General features: G+C 36.5%; 1 protein-coding gene across 1 annotated transcript; it reads left to right on the top strand.

Annotated features, from left to right (window-relative positions):
- The first annotated feature begins 15,271 nt into the window (after positions 1–15,271).
- LOC145094185 (alpha/beta-Hydrolases superfamily protein) lies at positions 15,272–17,396 on the top strand. Its single transcript, XM_079032485.1, has 7 exons — positions 15,272–15,580; positions 15,737–15,829; positions 16,050–16,406; positions 16,470–16,542; positions 16,618–16,764; positions 16,862–16,987; positions 17,151–17,396. The coding sequence occupies exons 1-7, from the start codon at positions 15,357–15,359 to the stop codon at positions 17,220–17,222; spliced, it is 1,092 nt and encodes a 363-aa protein (XP_078888611.1). The 5' UTR covers positions 15,272–15,356; the 3' UTR covers positions 17,223–17,396.
- The last annotated feature ends 1,522 nt before the right edge of the window (positions 17,397–18,918 follow it).

Here is an 18,918-nt window from a genome sequence, read left to right as displayed (position 1 = left end):
GTAACCCGTCTACATCCTCAAGAACCAATAAAGACTTAGAAATATATACAAGTTAATTAATATACACAAACTGATTTTTATACATAAATCAACATATGTCTAGTTGTTCATTATCGATTCTTCCTCTTCATGTAAAAGTTCAACAAGAATCCCGATGCAAACCTCCATTATCAAACCTTCATGATAACTTGAAACAAAAAACTATTTTCCATGTTCAAGAAGCAATTTTATGCAAATCCAACCTTCATCTTTAACCCTTTACTAAATCCATCATGTATGGATTTGGGGATGGTTGTGGATCACCCAAAATTGGAGAAGGACAGTGGCAGTGGATCTAGTTTAGCATCGAAGAACACAGAGAGTGAGTGGTGAAAGGGAACGATGATTATTGGTTCAGAAAACGTAATATTTTGATGATATGTGATAGTGAAACCACAGTGTGTGGCGATAGAGGGGTTAGAGGAAGGGGCGATGTAGGGAGAAAAGAAAGGGGAGGAGGGAGATGACGATTCTTCTTTATCGTTCGCAATTATATTTTTCAATTTTATCCTTGTGCGTATTTTTGCTTCATCAAAGCTTTTATGTTTGACACAAATATTCGACTTATTATTATTACTTTTTGATTTGTTAAATCTTTTAAGTTTTGATAGAAATATTCTATTTTAATTGAAAAAAAAATTGAGTTTTTATTTTTGAATATTTTGTGGTCAAAGGAAAACATATATCGTCTTTAATCTTTCCATCACACTTTCTCACATCAGTAATACGCATCATACTTTACAAAGAGATAGAATCCATCACACTTTACATAGAGATAGAATCCTTCACCAATTTCAACAAATATTGTAAATTAATGACAAAAGTCTTACATTTACTAAGACCATCCGTTATACCCACCACATATCATATATGTGGTAGGTGTCACACCATCACCACATTTCCCTACCACTAACATGGGATACCTACCATTAACACACTACTCCACCTTATTTTTTTATTTAAATTTAATTCAAAAACACAATAAAACATATTTTTTTAAACTAGTTTTTTATTCAATGAGACAAGATTATATTAATTTTAAACACACAACATAAAATTAAAAAAAAAAATAACATAAACATGAAACCACAAACAACTTAACCTATTTTTTAAACCTTATTTTTAATCACTAAATTTTGGGCACTCTCTCAATTTTCTCCAAATTTTGACGTGTTTAAACGATGTGTGTTTCGTGTCTTCATATTGGTGCATGGCCATAGCAAACGGGTCGCCTTTGTGTACGTGGTTTATAACAAAGTTATAAATATCATTGAATTCAAGACATTTAACCCTTGTATCGCGATACTTCGCACATATTTCATCAAGACTACGACTTTGACAACCCATTAAATCATGGAAAACGTTTCCAACTTTTACCCAAAAATTAGGAGGCGTTACTGGGTCTTCTGAAGCCGCTATCCATGCTCGTGCTAAGTTCTCTTCTTCATTTTCGACCGATTCATCCTTTTAGAAGCCATTGGTTTTGAAAGAATGCAAAAGAAGGGTGAGATTGTGTGAGAAAAGAAAGAAGAAATTGTGTGAGTATGTTTGTAGCACCTGGTTCCCGGTACGTACTCCTTGCAATTAACATTTTTAAAATAATGCATTTTTTCCTTGGACTCGGCGAGTTGATGGGTCAACTCGCCGAGTAGGAGCGGGATAAGACGCGGGGACTGAACTTTGGACTCGACGAGTAGACCCTGTTTGGGCAAAAACCCTAATCCGGGTGTTTGCACCCTATTTAAACGCTCTAAATTGGCCTCCTTTGTCCCTAACACTTCCAGAGAGCTGTAGAGCGAAACCCTAGCCCCCATATTGTTCTTGAGAGTGTTTTTGGCTTTGTGAAGAAGGTTTGGAGCTTAGAAGAAGAAGGAAGAGATTGAAGTGTGCAAGGAGGGGAGGTAGATCCGGAATCTACACTATGAGAAGCTTCCATTCAGGTAGAAAATTTCTTACCTTGATCACTAGTTCATTAGATCCCCTTTTTGTCCCAAATTAGTGGTTTTCAAGCCCTAAAACCTCAAACTCCATGTGTTTATGCTCTATGTTCTGAAAGGACTCCAGATTTGGACCTTATGGGCGTATTAGAAGTATAAAGTTTCTGTGGTTGAGGTCCCCATTGAGTGTATGACCTCATTAAGAGCTTGGTTTTGCCTTTTGGAGCTTATAGAGCCATGCATGCACGTAAAGTTTGCAACTTTACGTGATAAGCATGCCCTAGGAACATGGATCTATGGTTTGGAAGCATTGCATGTCTCAGATTTGGTCTGTATGGGAAATGGGTCGAAGGGACTCGGCGAGTCCCAAAGTGGAACTCGGCGAGTTCTATGAAGGTGGCCTTAGACTCGGCGAGTTGGATGAACAACTCGACGAGTCCTATGAATATTTCCTGGAACTCGACGAGTTGTTCTTCAAACTCGGAGAGTCATATGAACTGTTACTGAGTAAGAGGGGTTTAGGTGTTGGAGGTCCAACCCCTCGTATCTACACGCAGAATTAACAGTTTAACGTGTAACAATAGTCCCAGAAACCCGAATCCTCATAAAGGATGCTCTGATGAGGATTTGGAAGCGAGTAGGAGGTCTGCTCGTGGGGACTCGGCGAGTCGGTTCTATAGTCCCAAGTAGTGAGTTAAGGGCGACTCAGTAAGTGGGAAGAGGGACTTGGCGTGTAGGACCAGGTTAGTAGGAGAAGGACTCGGCGAGTCCAGTCAACTGGAAGTTGACTTTGACCAAGGCGTTGACCTTGGACCAGGGGTGGGTCAGTCATTTGATCTTAGGGTATTTATGAGTGGCTAATCTATGTTTATGGATTTGTAGCCGGAGGATTACCGGTGCAGCAGTCAGACGTCCGACAGTCAGACTTTTGGTAGCTACTTTTCGAGGTGAGTTTCCTACCAGTAGGAACGGGTCTAAGGCACCAAGGCCGGTCCGTATAGACGATATGATAGTATCGGAGTGTGGGGCAGAGCCTGTATCTCTTAGTTGAGTCTGATGATGATATATGCTAGTGTGGTAGAATTGTTTATACTCGCTGTCTGTGAGATACTTGTATGTTATGGTTTAGCAGTGGAGTGTGGGCGAGGCCCGTGTCTCCTAGATAGCGGAGTGTGGGTGAGGCCCGTATCTCCATGAGTGTGGGCGAGGGCCGTATCTCTTAGCTGTTCATTATATGATTGTATGATATGTGGTATTGTGGGGGAACTCACTAAGCTTCGTGCTTACAGTTTAGAGTTTTGGTTTCAGGTACCTCTTCAGCGAAGAGGAAGGAACTGGCACGGTAGTGGCACATCTTAGACACCCCTTGTTTTCCGCATTATGAGATTGTTCTGGGATTTGTACTCTGACACTATGGTTGATTCCATGTTTTGGTTTTCAAACACGTAATAGGATTTAAGAAACGATATGATCGAATGTTGTTTATTTTCAAATGTTTTGCAAAGTGTTTAATTAAAAATGAAATTTTTGGACATAAAAAATTCGGTTGTTATAATGTTTAATAGAAAGTGTGGTATTTATAGAAGAAGTTTAATATCTTTGAAAGGTTAAATTTTTTTTGTTACAAATAAACTAGTCGTTGCAAAGCATCAACCAATAGCAAATTCCGTTTGATTTCGTGGAACACACAAAGAGCAACCACGACCACAATCGACCATGACCGGCCTGGATGGTGTGCACGGTCGTGGTCGTGGTCCACGTATACCACGAGCCTTATCGTGCTATGTATACCATATGGCCTAACAAAAGGACCCACATCATGAGGCTATATTTCATACACACACCACCCATGAATTAACAATGGTGGAGATATTTCTTTCTTTTGTTTTCCGTCAAAACTGGAAATAAGAATTAAACATATCACGTCCCTTTCATGTTACTCTTTTTGACTGAAAAACTCATGCGAAAACAATAGGGCAGCAGCCTCATCGCCGCCCTCCTTCTATTGCCGGAGCATTAACCGGAAGGGAAGACCGGAGACCTCAAAGCTTCCATTCTTGTCATTTAGTGTCATGTCATCGAATAATATCATGTTAGCTTACAACTAAAACGACCAACATTGAGCAACATTAGAAAACACGGTAATCGAATTTTAAAAAATGGACTGTAAAAAAAACACTTAAAACATCTTCAATGAAAGTTTTTCTTAAAGCTTATTACAGCATTTCCATTGGTTAATCTATAATTCGATATAAATTTCACATCATCAATCCTTTAACTTTAACTCCATTAAATAACATCTCTAATAGGCAATTGTTAACTTTTGCCATAGTTTTTTTTTTAAAGACTAAACACAACTAAAATACATAATAATGCTACAAAATTACTAATGGAACGTATACTAATAAAATAACATGACCCATTAAATTTAACTAATTTACCCTCAACTATCTATAATGTTTTATAAAACCTGCTCATATGTATTAAAACTTAAGTATTAATGTGTTTGTTATAATTTATATTAAACTTTATTATGATTTGTAATATATAAACATTTATAATACATAAACTTTTATATGGAAAAATAAAAAAATATTCCAAACTTTAATATAATTAAAGGGGTAGTATAACATGTTATTAAAAAAAATAGGGTTAGTTGTTCAAACCAACATAGTATATTGACCATTCAGTATATATTGAATGGTCAATTAAAAAAAACCAAATAAGCTAAGTAATCCAATGAGGTTGAGTAGTTAATTAAAAAAAAAATAACAATAAGTAATAAAAAAAGTCCTATTAGAGATGCTCTTACTATTAATTTATTTTGCATCAGAACACTTACTGTCATTAGAACATAAAACTTTTTTGTTTATTTTTATTGACCATTCAATATTTATTGAGTGGTCAATATAGTTTAACCCTTAGTATATTTAACATCATCATCTTCTAATCATATTTTAATTAATTAATTTATTTACTAGTAATTAATTTATCAAACATTAATGACATATTATTTATGAAATATAAATTTATAATAATTATATAATGTTTTTTTATAACTATGACACACACATGCATATATATATATATATATATATATATATATATATATATATATATATATATATATATATATTCGTATTTTACGTTTATAAAATAAGGATCCGGTATATTTTGATGTATATTTTCTAATTGTTTAATTATTAATGTTTAATGATAGTATCTATTATAATAGTTTATATAGAATATTATATGAAAAATGACTAATTAAATTGAGGATTATATAGAACAATTTAAATAAATAATGATAGAAGTTAAGTTTAAAGGAAAAACTATTATAAAAGGTTAACCATTGGAGATATCATTTACGTTAATGAAATGATAATGTGCCATTATTATTAAGTCACAATATAAGTCAAGGCTTTAAAAAACTCATTATGGCTCAAAAAAAATTGTATTTGACGTCACGTTTTAATAAAATATCATCTTACGTCGTGTAGGTATATAAAAATAAATAATAGTGGAAAAAATATAGAATTATTAATTATATACAAAATTGTCGCTTTAAGTCACGACTTATAAACGATATGACTCGTAAAAATTTGAGCCCTGATATTGCCGCCAGGTTATGCGATATTTAGAATCTTTGTATAAATTAATGATTGAAGATGTTCGGTGTTTTTAAGACATTTGCTGTTTTTAGAAAGACAAAACTACAAAAATGGTCACTATAGTATGCATTTTTGTTGGGGTTTTAGTCAAAATGACAACGTTTTTGGATTGGTGGTCATTTTGAGATAGTTTGCTTGTGACTTTAGTCTTTCGCTCAACTGAAAAGACGAAATTACCCTTACTATATTTATTTTCCATTTTTAATTTTTTCCTATAAATATTTATATATAATAATAAAAGTAGGGGCCCACATACCTCTCTCCTTCTCTCCTAGTACACTTTGCCATTTCTACAGATTACAAGCAATCGAATGCCTTTTAGGCTCGAACCCATTAAACCAGGGACACAGATCCATTACTCTTGTTACCAGGGATACATAAATCACGTATTGCAGCCTTAAAATCTTTAAGTCATCCACAAAGTGTACTTATAGGAACAAAAACATATACATACAAATGCCTAAACACCTGTAGATAAATGATGAATACATAAACACACACACACATACACACTCTCTATAATCGATTTGCAAGTGAATGTGTGTCTGTGTGTTCTTTTCATTTATCCATGAAGAAGCTCTTGAAATCGACAAGTGGAAGCCCTCACAAAACCCATAACTGTGAACAGGGGTGGCAGTGTAAGGAGGTGGTGTTGAGATGGTAGTAACGATGGTTAATGGATGGTTAAATGGTGGTCGACATAGCTATAGGGTGGCAATGGTGTTGCACGTTTGGGGCATATGAGAAATACATAGGAGGATGATGCTCGGTGGTGGGTTTGATAATGATGATGATGCTCATGGAGGTTCAATAACCATCAGTGGTGGGAAAGAACCACCCACCGTCAGCCACCAATGTCTGCTATCGTCCCCACCTTATCTCAGGTTGAACTCCATTGTTGTTCTTGTTGCAGAGCTAATGAGTTCCCCACCCACATCGGTTCAATCTCCGCATATGAGGATTTGGGTTTGGAAAAATTACATGTGGTTAGGGATGAGATGGAGAATACGGGAGAGGCTAAATAAGGAGGAAAATGGATGGGAGGTGATAATCGGTGCTGATTGTGGTGTTGCCGGAAAAAAATGGAGGTGTAGGGGTTCTTTTCCTCAAATTTGATTTAGGGTTGCTGATAGGAAAGGATAATAGTGGATTTGTTAGCATTGATTGGGGTAGGGTCAGCAAATCATTTAGCTTGGCTGGTAGCATCCGATGGTGGTGGTGGTGGGAGCAAATTACAACTTTCGGTTGTAATGGAGAGGTGGATTCAATGTTTCAAGAGGTGAGGGAGAAAGACAAAGCTGGGTGTATGTACGTGTTTATGAGAGAGAGAGAGAGAGAGGTGGGTGTGACATCCCCATTTTCACGGCCAGAAAAGACCGATGTTGTTTATGCTTTATAAAAATCAGAGTACTTCATTTTATAAAAATGTTGCGGAATTTGTTCCCAGAAAAACATGGTAAATACGTTATTAAAACATTTTCGAAGAAACGTATTTATTTCATTTTAAAACGTTTGGGATGTCATCGTTAATACAGAAACATAAGCATAAACAGAACTTACAATTATTTACACTAGTGATCTACATCTCTTTAAATCTCTCAGTGTAATGTCACTTCATATCAACACCTGTGATATAAATAAACTGAGTGGGTCAGGTTGGGAAACCTGGTGAGTACATAGGGTTTTCAACCCACAATAATATAATTATTATGTTTAAACAATCAAACAATCAACCCAATTACCCATCCCCATTATCTTCTTTATTCTTAAGGATCTACCCTAAGAATCAGCTATTTCTCATTCATTCATTCCTAAGGATCATCCTAAGGAAACAACATGAAGTCCATTGTTGCCAATGACACATTGGTCAAGCGCAGCTGCTAATATTGTCACTTAGGCTCAGCTGCCAGAATTAGGACATTTTCTATGAGGCGCTTCTGCCGGTATTGACCTTTTAACACTATTGTCATGGTCATAAGGCTCCCCATTAGGCGCAGCTGCCGATACTATCCTTAGAGCGCAGCTGCTAGGACGTTTACCGTAGATCTAAATCATCTACGGGTTGTGGCGCAGCTGCCAGTGCTCATCTATAGGGTACTAGGTCCACTGCTGCCAATGTATACCTATAGGGCACTAGGTCCGTACTACTAATGTTCCTCTATTTCAGCTTTTATCCATCATCATTCATCTACCCATGTTTTACCTAACATATTTTGTAGATATAAAATACTTTATACAGTTTACATCATTTAAAACATGTATAAAAATCTTTCACCAGCATAGACAACAAGTATTCAGACAATATGCACACATAACACGTAATTTATATTAAAATACTTCATATCTATGTGTAAGATGAAAGAGACCATGCACTCACAACACGTAATATACATTAAATACTTCATATCTATGTGTAAGATGAAAGTAACTATGCACTCACCTGATTAGGTGGTGATTCCGAACTCAGACAGCACTTCGTTATCTCAAAACAATTTTCCTCGACAAAACCTAGTATCAATACCACTAGGGTTTAGTTTTTAACGTTAACCATGTTGAACACGACTCTTTTATATGGGAAGCAACAAGACTTTTATTAAGACGCTTAAGAAGATCTTACACTTTGTGAGACTACAATACACTTTGCTTTCTTTGAGGCTTTCTTGGATGGTTTGGATGTTGGGATTGTTTGGAGCAAATGAGCTCCACACCTATTTATAGGTGTTTTAGGAAGGTTCTAGATACTAGCATACATTTACTACATACTAGATAACTCTAGAACTATCTAACATACTCTACATGCTTCCATATGTTTCTAGAACGTTCTACCATGTTCTGGAGAGGTCTAGGTTGCTCCAGTGTCTTCTAGAATGATCCGTATCCTTCCAGGGTCTTCCATGTCGTTCTAGAGTATTCTAGACTCTTCCGGTATATTCCAGAGTCTTCCATAGTCTTCCATAATGTTCTAGAATCTTCTAGAGCATTCTAGAACAAGCTAAAGTCTTCTAAATAATATTTGTTTTATTGGGCTAGTGATGATCTTTAACACTCCCCCTCAACACTAGCCCTCATTCTTCGTACCATGTTAAGCTGACAGCGAAAACCTTCACATTTTCCAGTACTCAGCCCTTTGGTGAACAAGTCTGCTATTTGGTCATCGGTCTTGATCTGCCGCATCTCAATTTCTTCCATCAAGACTTTTTCTCTGATAAAGTGATAATGCACTTCCACATGCTTTGTTCTAGCATGAAATACTGGATTTTCTGCCAGCCGAATTGCAGATTGGTTGTCACAATGAAGTGGTACTGCATAGTCAACTTTTTGATGTAAGTCCTCCATTAGGAGTACCAACCATGTACTTTCTTGAGCTGCTACGGCCGCTGCTTTGTACTCCGCTTCCGTGGTTGACAATGATACTGTTGGTTGTCTTTTACTACACCATGATATTGGTCCCGACCCAAGCTTGAACACATACCCAGTGGTTGATCTTCGGGTATCATGGTCTCCTGCATAGTCAGCATCACAATATCCAACCAACTTGCAGTCTTCTCCTCTTTTATACAAGAGACCATAGTTAATTGTACCTTTGACATATCTCAAGATCCGTCGGGCAGCATCCAAATGAGGTTTCTTCGGACTTTGCATGTATCGACTCATAACTCCAACTGCATAAGCAATGTCAGGCCGAGATAAAGTTAGGTAGATAAGACTACCTACTAGTTGTCGATACATCGTTCCATCATCCAACTCTTTTCCTTCATGAGCACATATCTTGGAATTTTGCTCTATTGGTGTTGATATTGGCTTACACTCCAACATGCCAAACTTTTGAAGTATATCTCTTGTATACTTTTGTTGGCAGAGGAACAACCCTTCCTTTGTACGATCAACTTCTAACCCCAAGAAGTGTTTAAGCTCCCCCAGCTCTTTCATTTGGAATCGCACCGATATATTTTCTCTTGTTTGATGGATTTCTCTTTCGTCATCCCCGGTGATGATCAAGTCATCCACATAAACCAACACAATTGCCAACTTCCCTTCTTTTTCTTTGACGAACAGGCTTGAGTCTGCATGTGCAACTGAATAACCACTTCGGGTAAGAAATTCAGCAATCTTACCATACCAGGCTCTTGGTGCCTGCTTCAATCCGTAAAGAGCTTTTCTCAGCTTGCACACATGAGTGGGATTGACTGCATCCTCAAATCCCTTTGGTTGGTTCATGTAGATCTCCCGATCTAATTCTCCATGCAAGAAAGCATTCTTCACATCCATCTGCCATAATTTCCAGTCTTTACTAGCCGCAAGAGCTAGCAGCACCCGTACAGTAGTTATCTTCGCCACTGGACTAAATGTTTCATCATAGTCCAGTCCATATTGTTGTGAGAACCCTCGAGCCACCAAACGAGCTTTGTATCTTTCAATTGATCCATCTGTGCATCGTTTTAATTTATAAACCCACTTGCAGGAAATCGGTTTTATATCTCTTGGTCTTGGTACCAGTTCCCACGTTTGATTCTGCTTTAAGGCTGTAACTTCTTCTTCCATTGCCTTCTGCCATGCTTTATTCTTAACTGCTTCTTCATATGTCTCCGGCTCTTTAACACCGTCTTCTAAAATGGCCGCATTAGCATACTTGGGATTAGGCTTTCGGATTCTTTCTGTCCTTCGAAGTTGTGGAGGCGGCGGCTCCCTTTCACCAGCATCACTTGTTTGAGTTACTTCTTGCTCAATGACATCAGTGTCGCTTGGATCTTCAGGTGTATCAACACTTGACCAAATATGTGCAGTTTGCTCCCCCATCTTTTGTTTTAAAACTTCTTCAATATTTTCCGAGTCTGGTAGTACTTTCTTTTCTGAGGACCACCATGAAGATGCTTCATCGAACACTACATCTCTTGAAGTGTAGCATCTTCCACTTGTTGGATCACAACATCTCCACCCTTTTCTTTGATTGTCGTATCCAACAAATATACACCTGACTGCTTTCTTGTCAAACTTGCTACGTAAATGACTAGGCACAAATACGTAGCAAACGCAGCCAAATACTCGGAAGTAGCTAACAGTAGGTTTCATGTTCCATAGTGTCTCAAATGGTGAGATGAAACCTAACCTTGGTTGGGGAAGTTTATTGATCACATGGGCAGCAGTTTGCATTGCTTCAGCCCAAAATCTTCCTGGGACATTCTTCGTGTGTAGCATGCTTCGACAAATTTCTGCAAGATGTCGATTCTTTCTCTCAGCTACACCATTTTGTTGAGGTGTGTTGGCACATGTGAATTGATGACGTATACCACATTCTTTTAGATAGCGATTGAATTCTTCTAAGGTGTATTCTCCTCCATTGTCTGAGCGTAGACACCGAATCTTCTTTCTCACTTCTCCTTCGACCGTTGTCTTGAATTCTAGAAACTTTGAGAATGTTTCAGATTTTTCTTTCATGAAGAAAACCCACACATATCTCGAATAATCATCAATGAACGTCACCATGTACCGCATCCCGCTAACCGATGTCTGCTTGACTGGACCGAACACATCTGAGTGAATTAACTCTAGTGGCTTCTTTGCTCTAAAATTTGACTCCTTGTATGGTAATTGATGAGCTTTACCATACTGACATCCAGCACAAACAACATCTGTTTTAACTTCAAGTTGAGGTAAGCCATTGAGCATGGATTTCTCCATTATTACCTTCAACTTGTGATAACCAACATGTCCCAGCCGTGCATGCCATATATCTGCTGTCTCATTCTTACGAGTCTTATCTACATAGGCAGACTCTGCGGAGAGCACATAAACGGACTCCACTCTTCGTCCTTCCATTGTTGGCGTTTCTGATATTTTAAGATCTCGATAGACCTTCACATCTTGTGGGCCAAACAAGACGTAGTTGCCTGACGATGTTAGTTGCGATACTGACAACAAGTTCTTCTTCATACCTGGCACGTGATACACATTATGTAGTGACACCATGTCAGATTTATTACCAGGCATGATCGTCGTTTTTCCAATCTGAGCAATTGGAAGTCGTGCATTGTTGGCTGTAAGTACCATGCGACTCCCTTTGTACTCCTTCACGTCTTGTAGTTTGTTCTGATCGCCAGTCATGTGATTGGAGCATCCTGAATCAATGATCCAGTCATTTTCATAGTTGATACGCTCTCCCATCATTGTCATGAGTGCCAACTCATTTTCTTCTATGGCACATAATGCCTCAGCATCCCATTCATCCTCTATTTCCTTTTTGGAAGTTACTACATTGCTTTCCACAGACTTTTTCTTTGACCAACAATCCTTGGACATGTGGCCCCACTTTCCACAATTGTTGCAGTTGCCTTCGAACCTCCTCCCCCGAGAACTCTTATTGTCGGTCTTTTGAGATCTCCATGGTTGTGAGGTTCCTGGTTGACTCTTCCCTTTGTCAACATTTTTGTATCCTTCTTTAGGAGGTGGCTTAAAATTCCTCCGACTTTTACTTGTGTAGAGTGCTTCTTCTTCACTCTTCAGCGTGATGCCTCCCATTTGCTTAGCCATAGCTTCTTGGCTAGCCAGCAAATTCTCAAACTCTACAAGTGATGGTTGAGCGGGCCATCCTTGTACAGCAGTAACAAAGCTTCTATATTCCGGCCTCAGTCCATGGATAATGATCCTCTTCATTCGAGCTTCTGCAATGACAGATTGCGGATCTAGTTCAGTGATCTCCCGACATATCGACTTGACCTTGTGGAAATATTGAGCAATCGTCATGTCACGTTGTGAGATTGATAATAGCTCGTTCTCCAAAAGTTGTAGTCTCGTATCATTCTTCTTTGAGAAAAGCGTCACAAACGTATCCCAAGCTTCTTTCGGGGTGTTCTCATCCCGAATATGCTCCAACATCTCTTCTTCGATTGTGGTCTTCAAGGCAAACATTGCTTTGCCTGCTTTGATTTTCCATTTACGTAAAGCACCATTAACGTCTTCCTCTGGTGGCGTAGTTTCGCTTCCACCAACGACCTCCCATAGATCTTGTCCTTGTAAGTAGGACTTCATACATGTTTCCCACGTTTTGTAGTTGTTGTTGTTGAGTTTCTTGATTCCTCCGACGACTTGGAGATCACCCATCGTGTTGGCAGTACCTCGGTAATACCAAACAAGCTAGTTTCGATACTAAACTTGCAGAGTCACAAACTACTCACGATACAACGAGAATCACTCGTTCTCACTATCAAGAAACCTTGCTCTGATACCAGATTGTTGAACACGACTCTTTTATATGGGAAGCAACAAGACTTTTATTAAGACGCTTAAGAAGATCTTACACTTTGTGAGACTACAATACACTTTGCTTTCTTTGAGGCTTTCTTGGATGGTTTGGATGTTGGGATTGTTTGGAGCAAATGAGCTCCACACCTATTTATAGGTGTTTTAGGAAGGTTCTAGATACTAGCATACATTTACTACATACTAGATAACTCTAGAACTATCTAACATACTCTACATGCTTCCATATGTTTCTAGAACGTTCTACCATGTTCTGGAGAGGTCTAGGTTGCTCCAGTGTCTTCTAGAATGATCCGTATCCTTCCAGGGTCTTCCATGTCGTTCTAGAGTATTCTAGACTCTTCCGGTATATTCCAGAGTCTTCCATAGTCTTCCATAATGTTCTAGAATCTTCTAGAGCATTCTAGAACAAGCTAAAGTCTTCTAAATAATATTTGTTTTATTGGGCTAGTGATGATCTTTAACAAACCACGACTAATTAATAGTCTAGCTATTATTACTATTATATAAGCGTTAAATAACACTCAATATAACTAATAATAATAGCCCAAATAATTATTTTAAGGTCCTAATAATGTTACTATAATTAAATAAAATCTATATTAAATATAGTATAGGCGTAGCTCACTTACATCGAGTTTTTATTAAAAACCGGGCTTCGCTGGAGCAGCGTTTCCAAGCCGAAAGCTTTTCTTCTCGGAGCCGTCGGGCGCTCCGGGGCTTTCTTCTCGTGCTAGGGAGGTTCCGTATACTTGGGAGGGGTTTAGGGAGGCTAGAGAGAAGTTAGAGAGAGAAAGAGAGGCTTATGGTGTGAAGAAAATATGAGGAGTTCACCCTTGTATTTATAGGAGTTTTATAGTAAAGTAGTCTCTAAGCTTCGTCCGTAACTTTTGCATACGAGCTCCGTTTTTGTCTGTCTTTTTACCGTTGAGTTCCTATTAATGAGATCTTCAACTTTCATTTAGACCTCGTTGGCTAATTCTCATTCTATCTCGGATTTACAAAACTGTATCGAATTCGCCGCGCTCGAAAAGTAGGGACTAAGCTTCGTCCATAACTTTCGCATACGAGCTCCATTTTTGTCTGTCTTTTTACCGTTGAGTTCCTATTAATGAGATCTTCAACTTTCATTTAGACCTCGTTGGCTAATTCTCATTCTATCTCGGATTTACAAAACTGTATCGAATTCGCCGCGCTCGAAAAGTAGGGACTAAGCTTCGTCCATAACTTTCGCATACGAGTTCTATTATCGACGTTCTTTATATCCACGCGTTGGTATTTACGAGTACTACAACTTTCATTTAGATCCCGTCGGCTAAAAATCGACCGATCTAAAATTCAGATTTCGGGCTGTGCACTGCTATGCTAAATCTTAGAAAAATCATAACTTCCTCATACGAAGTCAGATTTGGGCGTTCTTTTTATCCATTTTCTTAGTTTAATATATTCTAAGACTTTCGTTTAGATCGCTAAGGCTAAATCTCGCTCTATCGTAAATTCACTATTTACGCTTCTCGGTATCGTGCCGGTTCCGTCGCGAAACTTCAACGGGTCATAACTTCTTCGTTATAACTCGGTTTTCGGCATTCTTTATATGTACGAAAACCTTGTAACATACTCTACAACTTGGTTAAGATTATTTATTCTAAATAATCTTTTGTCGAAAAGTCGTTTTCGACCCCTATTGCCTCTAATTTGACTAGCACAGATTTGCGGGCGTTACAGTGGGTCCCATATTTTTTTATTAATAAAACTTTAAATTAAATAGGAAAAAATATAAAAAATATATCATAAGGGTATTTTAGTCTTTTCAGTTTAGCAAATGACCAAAACGACAAGTAAACTACCTCAAAAGAACCATCAATCCAAAAAAGCCGTGGTTTTGACTAAAACCCTAAAAAAATGCATACTACAAGGACCATTTTTGCAATTTTGTCTTTTAGAAATACAAATTTCAGTGTACTAATAAAAAAATAGTTCTTTTGTCATGTACCATTATATTAGACCTCTTAATTAATATGATGCAACTTGTTAATCTATTATAAGTCTATTTTAAATTTATTAGTCCTCCTAATTAATGTGATGCTAATTGTCAATATATTTATTCTCCATTTTAAAATTAAATTTTATATTATTGTTTTCATTAATCCATAATTATAAAATGTCTAATATATATTGAAAATTAATTTTATATATTATTCAAAATATTTATTTGAATAATGATTATAATTTTACATAAGTAATAAAAATATCTTCTGATTAATAATTTATTTTGTATAACTATTCATATTACCCTGTATGCATACGGAAATAATTTGATTGATTACATTTCATGTATGTTTGGAGGCGACGTGGCAAGCTTTTTCACATCACCCACTGTGTGGCTCCAAAGCATTCGAAACTTTCAAATGCAAAAGAACAAGCGGTGAGACGCACAGAGAGCTCCCTCTCAATGGCGAGCACCGCTTCTTCTACACTCGGATTGCCCAAACTCCACTTCCCACAATCATTCACGCACAAAATTTCATCTTCATCATCGACTCTCCCCAGGAAAACTCGTGTTCCTTCGATTTCTTCGAAACCAAGAAGAATAATATCAATATGTTCGTGTTTAACCGATAGTTCTTCACTCGAAGCAGTCAAAGCAATCAGCCCCAAAGTTCAAGTCGAAACATGGTATCATCTACTTCACTGATTAGGGTTTCTTTGAGCACCTTAGTTTTGCAAATTGAGACGATACTTATAGTGTTATGATTTATGAAGCCTGATTTTGGGGGTGTTTTGATGTGTGAATAAACTAATTATCTCGATTTGATTTTGTATGTGTTGTAGCACCTGGAATTGGAAAGGCTATTCAATTCGATACCAGTACGCCGGAAACAGTGGCCCTGCATTGGTTTTAGTTCATGGATTCGGAGCAAACAGGTCCACAATCATTCATCTTTTGCTTCTCGTCAACTATGTGATATAGGTATTAACTGCATTAGATTCTCGATAATTCAAATGAACAAATTATCAAATCATTCAAAATTCGAATGTTTCTGATCATATCCTGGATTTGCCTACATGATTCCATCTTCAAGTTCTTTGTTTCATCAACACACTCCCATATCGTTAAATATCTCCAATTCATCTTCTTTAACAGTGATCATTGGCGCAAAAACATCCCTGTTCTTGCAGAATCAAATAGAGTATTCTCAATCGATCTTATTGGCTATGGTTATTCCGACAAACCAAATCCTCGTGATCTAGGAGACACTCCATTTTATACATTTGAGACATGGGGTTCTCAAATAAACGACTTTTGTACAGAAATAGTTAAAGATCAAGCATTCTTTATCTGCAATTCAATCGGAGGACTTGTTGGTCTTCAAGCAGCAGTTACAGATCCAAGCATCTGTAAAGGCATTGTTCTTCTAAATATATCTCTTCGTATGCTTCATATAACAAAACAACCATGGTTTGGGAGACCCTTGATTAGATCTTTCCAGAACTTACTGAGGTAAATTACCAATCTAACCTCCAATTTGAATCAACTTTTTCAAGTTACAATCGTTTGTTCCAGGAATACCCCTGTTGGAAAATTCTTCTTTCAAAGTGTCGCAACACGAGAATCTGTTAAGAATATTCTTTGTCAGGTAAATATATATTTATAAAATTTTTTAAAGATAATAAAACTTTATTAAAACTTTTTCTTTTTTGTGATTTGATAGTGTTATCATGATACTTCCCAAGTGACTGAAGAACTAGTGGACGCAATCCTTCTTCCAGGGCTTGAGCCTGGTGCTGCTGACGTGTTCCTTGAATTTATTTGTTATTCAGATGGCCCGCTTCCAGAAGAACTACTGCCTCTAGTAAAGGTTGACTTTTTAGTCAACCCTTTTGGTCAAAGTCAAACATTTCATATTGAAAAAAATGTGGGTGATAATGAGATATGATAATCTTGTGTTTGTGTAGTGTCCGGTGTTGGTAGCATGGGGGGATAAAGATCCTTGGGAACCCGTTGAACTCGGAAAAGCTTATGGACAATTTGACATTGTTGAAGATTTTGTTGTACTTCCTGATGTTGGTCATTGTCCTCAGGTACGTAAAGTTTGTTTCTTTTCTAGACTGAATAAGCTGTCTGAATGAAACTAAATGACAATTTTATTCTCACATTTCAAAAAAACAAATTTTACAGTATTCATTGATTGTAGTTTTTGTTTTTGTTATGAAATTTTGTAATTTTTGGTTTTTGACGTGACAGGATGAAGCGCCTCATTTGGTGAACCCATTAGTCGAGTCTTTTATCGCACGCCATGCAACGATGAAAAGTTAGTTTTTGTTAATTGATAAATGAAAAATTACCATTTTGTTGTTTTATTTGGTTCAAAATGAGGGGCTGTTTTTTTTTTCCTGGTATCAAACAAGCAAGTGTATTATTGTATGTATACTGAAATGGTTGTTTATAAAATGATTTATAAGGAAAAAGATGATTGATATTTGATACTAAGATTTGAGACAATCTTTTGAAAAGTCCATTCTGTTCGATTGATTAATTCGATTGCTACAGTTTGGCCCAAACATTTTACCAGAGGCCGCTTGGGCCTAAATCCAATCGGAAGCAAGATTAAGACCAAAGCCCGGCCCAAAACATGGTACTAGTTTGGATTTGGAAAGAGCTCGGGCCTCGGGCTTTATTCTCAAATTGCTACTTTAATATTTTTATCTAGATAATGTTTCAGTTATACGATCCTAACTCATGATTTAAAAAACAAAGGCAATAATAATATACATAAAATATCCTTATTTATACAATTTTGTTATGTTTTATCCCATATTTCGACATCGTCATAACAAAAAAAGGAAAAGTTTTCCAAAATATAATACCATATAAGGAACAAAAAAAAATAAAATCTAGAGGCTAAATCAGAACAAAATCGTATGAATAATAGCTTTTGTGGAATCTAAGATAAAACATTTATATTTTGGTCCTTTTATATGGTTTGACTACTATGTTTAACTTCGGTCGTTAAAAGTCATCTATTTTTTAAAGAAATTATGTGACTATTTTTCGTTTAGTAGGCATTAAAAGTAAAACTGACATGGTATCTCATTAAACTGTATGATATCATATGTACTTTCTCAAATAACATCTTACTTTTTGAAATACTTCTCATTTAGCTAATTGATGTATAATCTGTTAAACCGATAAATGATAAACATTTTAGGAAAAAAGATATTATTTCATATTGTAATAGGATGTCATTTAGGTAATTAAGAAACGATGTTAGTTTTAACATATGATAAACTAGAAATATGAGACAACATTGGTTGTAATGGAAATTTCTTTAGAAAATGTATATTGTATTTTTAAAAATATGGATTGGAATATTGCTGAAGAACTATGTGATATTTTAGAACTCTTTTATAATTAAATGCTTAAGTTATCGTGTGTGTACTATTTTATGTTGCATCTTTACAAGGAAAATTATTCTAAATGCCAATTAAGTTGTCAATTTGTCAAAATAAACAACAATAGTATGAGTCAATTAACACGATGATGATCAAACTATTAAAAACTATTTCAAGATTTTCGCTAACCTCTACAATAGAACAAATTGCGCAAGCATTTGATATCGATGTCAAACGATTACGATTATAATCAATTTAGTAAAAATCATTTTACCATAGCATTTTCTAATGTGTTCACGACTTCACATTCCTTTTGCAAATGTTTAGGTAATTTAACTCGATCGATTTGTATGCGATTATGGTTCTTGTACCATGGGTTTTGGGATTTGATGCATGTATCTATTTAACTGTTTATGTTATAAATATAATGTCACTTTAATTAATTAGATATTTAATTTTTCTTGTACATATGACTTATATAGGTAACAAATTTTGGTTAAAATATGTAGATACGATACTCTATTATATTTAATTAATGGTGTAACACCTTATGTAATGTGTCATTGAAAAAAAGATTAAATACATATTAACTGTATATCCTTGTTTTTGTTGTCATATAA

Source organism: Lactuca serriola, chromosome 1 (genome assembly GCF_051521515.1).
Source record: "Lactuca serriola cultivar US96UC23 chromosome 1, Lser_US96UC23_V15, whole genome shotgun sequence".
NCBI lineage: Eukaryota > Viridiplantae > Streptophyta > Magnoliopsida > Asterales > Asteraceae > Lactuca > Lactuca serriola.
Note: the sequence above shows the minus strand (reverse complement) of the source record. Positions and strands in the feature narration are given on the sequence as shown.